The 7,547-nt window shown below is 54.7% G+C and overlaps 1 protein-coding gene and 2 long non-coding RNA genes across 3 annotated transcripts in view; 1 reads left to right on the top strand and 2 right to left on the bottom strand.

The window, feature by feature from the left end:
• LOC111733670 overlaps positions 1-697 on the bottom strand; it is a 3,796-nt gene extending 3,099 nt beyond the window's left edge. Inside the window, exon 1 of the long non-coding RNA XR_002778096.1 lies at positions 658-697. This is a non-coding gene — a long non-coding RNA (uncharacterized LOC111733670). The remainder of the gene's footprint in view (positions 1-657) is intronic.
• A 757-nt stretch (positions 698-1,454) lies between these two features.
• On the bottom strand, positions 1,455-2,338 carry LOC111733671. Its single transcript, XR_002778097.1, has 2 exons — positions 2,215-2,338; positions 1,455-1,766 (listed from the first exon to the last, which is right to left on the bottom strand). It is a non-coding gene; the product is annotated as an uncharacterized LOC111733671 (long non-coding RNA).
• Positions 1,836-4,347, top strand: HES1 (hes family bHLH transcription factor 1). The gene is made up of 4 exons (XM_011381364.2): positions 1,836-2,201; positions 2,334-2,429; positions 2,678-2,765; positions 3,426-4,347. The coding sequence occupies exons 1-4, from the start codon at positions 2,094-2,096 to the stop codon at positions 3,974-3,976; spliced, it is 843 nt and encodes a 280-aa protein (XP_011379666.1). The 5' UTR covers positions 1,836-2,093; the 3' UTR covers positions 3,977-4,347.
• Positions 4,348-7,547: the final 3,200 nt, after the last annotated feature.

Raw genomic sequence — 7,547 nt, 5'->3', positions numbered from 1 at the left:
TCCTCCCGGCCGCCCGCCGGCGGCCTCCCGGGCGCAGTAAGGGGGAGCTGCCAGGCCGCCCTGGACCCCGGGAAGGGGCGGGCGGCGCGAAGCCGCTTTAACCGCAGCCGCCGAGCAGAGGCAGGAGGCTGACCCGGCCGCTTCCTAAGTGCGGTCAGGCATCTCGTGACCGCGGCGGGCGCCTGGGGCCCCGCGGGGGGAGGGAGGGAGGGAGGGCTGGCCCGGGCAAGGAGCAAACAAGAAGGCCCCCGCCCCTCCCCCGGGCTGTTGCCAGTGAGGCTTTCGGCCGAGTTTAAAACCCCAAGCCTGAAATCAGAGGTAGAGTGGGGGGTTGGAATAATTCCCCACTCTCCACCCTGGGGTGTGCGCTCCCCGCCCGGAAGGGCTGACCTTGGCCGGGGGGAGGCTGGAGAGGGGAGTGGTGAGCGCCCGCACTGGGCTCCCAGCCCGTCGCCCCCTCGGATTCCAGGCCCGGCGGGGGCCGGAGGAGGGGGCCCCGGACACACACACGCGCGCGCGCGCGCGCACACACGCACACACACACACACACACACACCCCACACACACACCCCCACACACGCAGCGCGCGCCAATGAGCCCCGGCCAAGCGCAGGGGGCGGGGTTTTCCCAGGCTCGAGCACAGCAGCTGCTATTTACCTTCTTGGCTTCTCCTGGAGACTAGGAACCAGCCCCCGCGCTCCGCTGCCCGCCGCCACCCCCCGCCTCCCTGCCCCCAGGGCGCGCGCACACACACTCACACACGCACGCACACACACATCCTCCCGGCCTGGCCGCAGCCGCGGCGGCAATAAAACATCCTGGCACGTGCTCGGGCTCCAGGCGCGCCCTCGCCGGCCGGCTGATGTCAAACTGCAGCTCGGCTGGTGTAGCTCTTAAAGGGCCCGCGCGCGCCGGATGCCGAGGCTGCGCCCGCCACCCGCAGAACGAAGAGGGGAGCGGCTGCCGCCCTGCCTGCCACCTCTAAGTGCGGCAGAACCGGGAGCCCGTGGGTGGAAAGAAAAAGAATGGCGAAAGCACGTGCGCATCCCTGAGGCATTGCCATCAAAGCCCCCATCTCTTGTTCATCTTTCATTTGAAATTCCATTTCCTTTCTGCCCAGTTGGAAATTATTCCGATTGTTTCCTGGGGAAGCGCGGGGTCCAAGGCCACCACTCCAGAAATGAAATGAGAAGCGGGTATCAAAAACCACCTTGTTCTGAAATATATGGTGGAAGGCATTTTTTATCTGCATGCAAGATAGAATTTTTTGGTTCTTTTCCTGAATGATCGACTTTCATCTCTCCCCCAAATTTCACCCCCCCACACCCATTTCTAAGCGGAAAATACAGATGCTTCGGTAACTCAGCCTTATATACATTCCCTCTTTTAAACACTGCAAGCATAATCTTTTATATTTGTCCTTCGAAACCTTTAAAAAATATTTTCACATGAACTTATTAGCGTCAAAGCAGCTTTATCACAAATGTGAAAGGAAATAAAGAGCAAAGACCCTAGCCGCCCCGCCCCCCAAAAAATAAAATAAATTAGACTAGAGCAAAACCAATGTGGAAAAAAATCCAGTCTAAAGCAAAGCTCAGCAGGGAGAGTAGCAAAGGGTTAAAATCCTTTTGATTGACGTTGTAGCCTCCGGTGCCCCGGGCTCAGGCGCGCGCCATTGGCCGCCAGGCCTTGTGCCTGGCGGCCAATGGGGGGGCGCGGTCCACGAGCGGTGCCGCGTGTCTCCTCCTCCCATTGGCTGAAAGTTACTGTGGGAAAGAAAGTTTGGGAAGTTTCACACGAGCCGTTCGCGTGCAGTCCCAGATATATATAGAGGCCGCCAGGGCCTGGGGATCACACAGGATCCGGAGCTGGTGCTGATAACAGCGGAATCCCCCATCTACCTCTCTCCTTGGTCCTGGAATAGCGCTACCGATCTCAAGTAGCCATAAGATATAATAAACCCTCAGCACTTGCTCTGTAGTTTTGTGAAAGTCTCGAGTAAAAGGGACATAAGCAAAACATTTTTTTGTGTGTGAAGGACTCCAAAAATAAAATTCTCTAGGGATTTAAAAAAAAAAAAAAAAAAACAGAAAATGCCGGCTGATATAATGGAGAAAAATTCCTCGTCCCCGGTGGCTGCTACCCCAGCCAGTGTCAACACGACACCGGATAAACCAAAGACAGCATCTGAGCACAGAAAGGTAAGGGCAGTACCTGTATCTCTCTGCAGCCCCAAGAAATTAAGCTGGAGTTGGGGGCTCTTATCCCTTGGAAACCCCGGGGGAAATGGCAGATCCCATGGGAACTCAGGGTTCGTTTTTATTTCTTTACAGTCATCAAAGCCTATCATGGAGAAAAGACGAAGAGCAAGAATAAATGAAAGTCTGAGCCAGCTAAAAACACTGATTTTGGATGCTCTTAAGAAAGACGTAAGTGAATAATTCTGTCTTTTTTTAATTTACAAAAAATGAAATGCTATTTCTCAAGTACTAAGAATGAAACTCCCCGGTCGGCGGATCTTCCCCTCCAACACTGCTTTTTCTGAGGCGGGAGGAGGGCCGGGCCCCTTTGGCTGGGGTCTGGGGACGTGTGGGCCGCGGCCGGCGGGAGGGACCCCCAGCACTCCGAGGCTGCTGGCGGGGGTCTCACTTTCTTCCTTGCCTCCTCTTCTGTGCAGAGTTCGCGGCATTCCAAATTGGAGAAGGCAGACATTCTGGAAATGACAGTGAAGCACCTCCGGAACCTGCAGCGGGCACAGATGACGGGTGAGGGCGGCTTGCCGCGTCCCCCTCTGCGGGCGTCCCTCTCGCCCCGCGGTGATTTCTTCCAGACTTCCGCCCGTGGTTGTGAGAGGCATTGAGCTACATTTTACGGCCTTGGCTCACTCTTGCGTTCCCACGGTCTGGGGCTTATTTATAGCCACAACTCCAAGTTGTTACTGTTCCGGAAAGGGAGGGAGAGAGGTTGTAGCGGCGAGGGCGGCGGGCGGCTTGACAGTGGGGGAAGCGGGTGGGGGCGAAAGGACTTGGAACTGGCGGTTTTGAGCTGCGTTGGAGCCTGGAGGTCATCTGGTTTAGCACTCCCTCCTCCCCCATTACAGAAGGGGAAATGAGGCTCGGATGGCGAGGAAGGGGGGAAGGGCATTACCCAAGGTCACATCGCGCGCGCTGAGAGTTAGGGGGCAGATATAGGGCCGAGATCGATTTAAATAGAATGACAGGGAATAGAGAAAGGGAGCGTCTTGACTTAGGTCGCCGAGCTAATGTGGAGAGGCAGATGGTTTTTCTAAACCCATTCCCCTAGCCAGAGGCAGTTCTGCGGGCCCAGTGGTCAGGGAAGCACGCCGCGGGGACCTCCCAGGGCGGAGGCAGTGGCCTCGGGGCCAGGGCCTTTCGGTGACCTGTCTGTCTCCTTCTGGCCTGCAGCCGCGCTAAGCACAGACCCGAGCGTGCTGGGGAAGTACCGCGCGGGTTTCAGCGAGTGCATGAACGAGGTGACCCGCTTCCTGTCCACGTGCGAGGGCGTTAACACCGAGGTGCGCACCCGACTGCTCGGCCACCTGGCCAACTGCATGACCCAGATCAACGCCATGACCTACCCGGGACAGCCGCACCCAGCCTTGCAGGCGCCGCCCCCGCCCCCGCCAGGACCCGGCGGTCCGCAGCACGCGCCGTTCGCGCCGCCGCCTCCACTCGTGCCCATCCCCGGGGGCACGGCGCCCCCTCCCGGTGGTGCGCCCTGCAAACTAGGTAGCCCGGCGGGAGAGGCGGCTAAGGTGTTTGGCGGCTTCCAAGTGGTGCCGGCTCCTGATGGCCAGTTTGCCTTCCTCATCCCCAACGGGGCATTCGCTCACAGCGGCCCTGTCATTCCAGTCTACACCAGCAACAGCGGGACCTCTGTGGGCCCTAATGCAGTTTCGCCTTCCAGCGGCCCCTCGCTCACGGCGGACTCCATGTGGAGGCCGTGGCGGAACTGAGGGGCTCAGGCCACCCCTTCCCCTAAACTCCCCAACGTATCTCTCCTCCCTCGGGGACACTAAACAGGAACTTGAACGCTGGAAAAGAAGAGGACTTTTGTGATTAAGTGATTACTTTGGTTTTTTTAATTTCTAAAAAGTTACTTTTTTGTAGAGAGCTGTATTAAGTGACTGACCATGCACTATATTTGTATATATTTTATATGTTCATATTGGATTGCGCCTTTGTATTATAAAAATTCAGATGACATTTCGTTTTTTACACGAGATTTCTTTTTTATGTGATGCCAAAGATGTTTGAAAATGCTCTTAAAATATCTTCCTTTGGGGAAGTTTATTTGAGAAAATATAATAAAAGAAAAAAATGAAGACTTTTATGTCTTAGAACTGATTATTTCAGAATATGTAATAAAAAAGAGGCTCTTGGCAGAATTTGAATTACATGTAATCTGAGAATTCAGGAATTGGCTCTTTTGTTATTCAAAGAACTTTTTTTAAAACGCCTCAAACCTTTCACCAACCCTCTTGGAACTAAATTCCATTAAATTTGCAAGAACTCATCTGATATGGCTTTTCTGATCAATTTGTGGTCAAGCTCCTAAAGGATTTCCAACATTATTTTAGTTGCAGTTGGGTAAGTCATTCAGTCCTGGGTGTCATACTAGCTCCTTCAGAGGAAGGTTGAATGCGACTGAATTCATGAAGTTAATGGATCCAGTACCATTGCCCACACCGCATTAAGGGAGGTTCCTGCAGCGCTACTCACCTGGAGTAGCTCACCAATATCCAAAATAAAAACACTCAACCGCTCCGGCCTCCGGCCTTCAAGGGTTGGAGTCGTCCTTTAATTAGTCAGTCCTTAGGTACAACTAGACATTCCCTCGTGCCAGCCTCCAAAACTTTGAAATGCCTCTCTGCACCCTCTTCAAGCAAGCTGAGAAGGTCAACAGATTCCTTCTGCCAAGGGACAGCTAGTTAGACTCCCATGTGGAGCCCAAGTCCAGATGATTAACACCAGACATATGTTTTTGATAAGTTTCTATGCATGGCTCTAATAGAGAAAGCATGTGGGGGCTGTGCTGGCAGGCACACAGGCCATCTTCCCTTTTTAATACAAACAGCAAGCGACCCCTTCGCTTGGTCATGCCCCATTTCCAGGCAAGATGTGGGCTCCAGATAGGAGCAAAAGGCTTGTCTCGGGTTTCAGCTCACATAACCTTCCTTAACAAGTCCTAACTCAAAGCGGACAGCTTTAAACTGTGCCAGGATCTGCAGGGAATTTCTTCCAAATCCCATCACAAAGGCTTGTCAGATTTTGTCAGATTTGGCCAGGTGTTTGACTGCATCCAGGTGTTGGGGAAATGAAAACCACGAGCCCTACGAGACCAGACACATCAGCCGTGCTGTGGGTCTGGCGGGCTGGTCCTCCTCCTGCACCAGGGGCCAGTCTTCCTCCCTGCCCGGCCCCTCCCGCCAGCCTCTTTTCACCCCCTTCCTTTAGAACGGCTTCTGGGAGGAGAACACGAGGCGGGAGAGATCAATCTTTGAAGCCTTCCTAACAAAGATAAAGCCAACGATTTTCTGTCTTGTTTCAAAAGCTTTACCTCTCCCCCGCCTTGCTCTGGCCTTTCCCACAGGCCAGTGTGGAGAGCAGCTCTATCACAGGAATGATCTAGCAGACAGCACTCAGTTTTCTACTCAAATACCTTCCACCCAGTTTTGGACACAGAGGGAGAGGTTTAAAAGATATTCTTTAAAATTTGGCTCCTATTTGCCTCATTTCGTGCATGTGAAAGGGGTCCAATACACCCCCCTCCCAAAGAAATACACACACCCTTCATCATATTTTCCATGATTTCCTTCATTTAAACACAAACATAATAACAATTGCTCTATTAAGACACCCAACCCAAGCTCAAATCCTTCATTTGGTAAACCTGTCCTCTGGCCCCAATAGAAGTCCTTACCTGTGGTGGCAGCAATAATGGAGACATCAGCAACTCATTTTTATAAAAGTATATTTGTGTTCTTAAAAATTCTCTCTCTCTCTCTCTCTCTCTCTCTCTCACACACACACACACACGCACGCACACACACACACACACACACACCCCGGCGCAATCTCTACACCAATCTAAGTCTCTTTGTCTTTCTCTATGCTGAAGAGGAAAAATTGAAAAAGTGGATTTTTATTAATATCATAAGTACATAGATATCTTTGGGGGGAGTAATAAATTTAAAGAAAAGAAGTAAACATTTGTTCATGTGAACATAATTGGTAGTTTGAAAATAGTCTTTTTTCCCCGAAATGGCGCTTTTAGATGGTTAGAGGAGGCATTTGTTTATGGACAATATGGAGAAAAGAGGGAGACCCTAGGCCTCAACGGGGATTTTTCAGGCTCTTGTGCCAGCTATGCCGCTAAACTCACTGTGTCACTTTGAATGAGTCACTTCCCTTCTCTGGGACAATTCCATGTCCGTAAAATGAGTGGGTTTATTTCTAAGACCTTGTGCCCTCCTGCACCCAGGCTGTTTCTGTAGTAATTAGTTGGGCGAGAGGCTAAGCTTCAAAGACGACTTCAATCTTGCCCCACCCCCCACTCAGATCCCTCTGGCCTGGCCTAATTATACTGCCTTGGGGCACACCTAGCAGCCCCTCTCGCCAGCCCCGGGCAGTGTCGATAGCTCCAGGAGATAAGGCAACCCCAAGCTCCATGTCCGGTTGCAAGCCGCATATCTCCGTTGCCGTGCGCATTAGCCTCTCAATGGAGACCTCCCGGGCCCCGGCCCCCCACCGTCCCGACAGCATCCGGAGCGGGAAAGGCGCTGAACTGGAAGCGGGGGGTGGGGGGGTGGGGGGGTGGGGGGGGGCGGTTCACCTTGGTCTAAAAGGGAACTTTGCCTAAATGGTGAATAAGCGTGACTCGAAGGCGCGCCCCCTCCTCGCGCCCCATTCCGCCCCACGTGTTTCTGAAGTGGGGATCCAGGAGTTAAACTGGACCTCCTCATCGTCACCACCGCCCCGGGAAACCTGTCATTAAAGTCAATTAACTTTTCCCACACCCCTTGGCCGGTAACAACTCGCTGCTAGCTTCCTCCCCGGCTCCTAACTGCAACCAGATGGGTGGCAAGGCTGCCCCCGCCGCGAGCCCTCCGGGGCGGCCCGAGGGTTCCAGGGTGGCCGCCGGGGCCCGCGGCCGGGGCGGGAGCAGGCCAGGGCGGCCAAGCCAGGCCAGCCCCGGCGGCCCTGCGGCCAAGGTGGTTTGCTTAGCAGGCCCGGCTGCTTTCTGGCAGGAAATGAATAGCTCCCAGATGAGCTCAGGCAACCTGAGAGGTCGTGAGAACGGCGCGAACCCCCGCCTGTGCAGCCGGCAGCCTGCCAGGCCGCGGGGGGAGCGGGCGGCGGCGGCGGCGGCGGGAGGCCGGGAGGCCCGGCGGGCGGGCGCGCGGGCGGGCGGCGGCGGGGTGAGAAGGAGGAGGGAGCCGCTGACACACGAGCCCGCGCCCGCTCCCGCTGACAGGCAGGCAGCCGCCCGCGCCCGGCCACCTCCCCCGCTTCCCCCGCCCCAGG

Source organism: Pteropus vampyrus, unplaced genomic scaffold (genome assembly GCF_000151845.1).
Source record: "Pteropus vampyrus isolate Shadow unplaced genomic scaffold, Pvam_2.0 Scaffold14, whole genome shotgun sequence".
NCBI lineage: Eukaryota > Metazoa > Chordata > Mammalia > Chiroptera > Pteropodidae > Pteropus > Pteropus vampyrus.
Note: the sequence above shows the minus strand (reverse complement) of the source record. Positions and strands in the feature narration are given on the sequence as shown.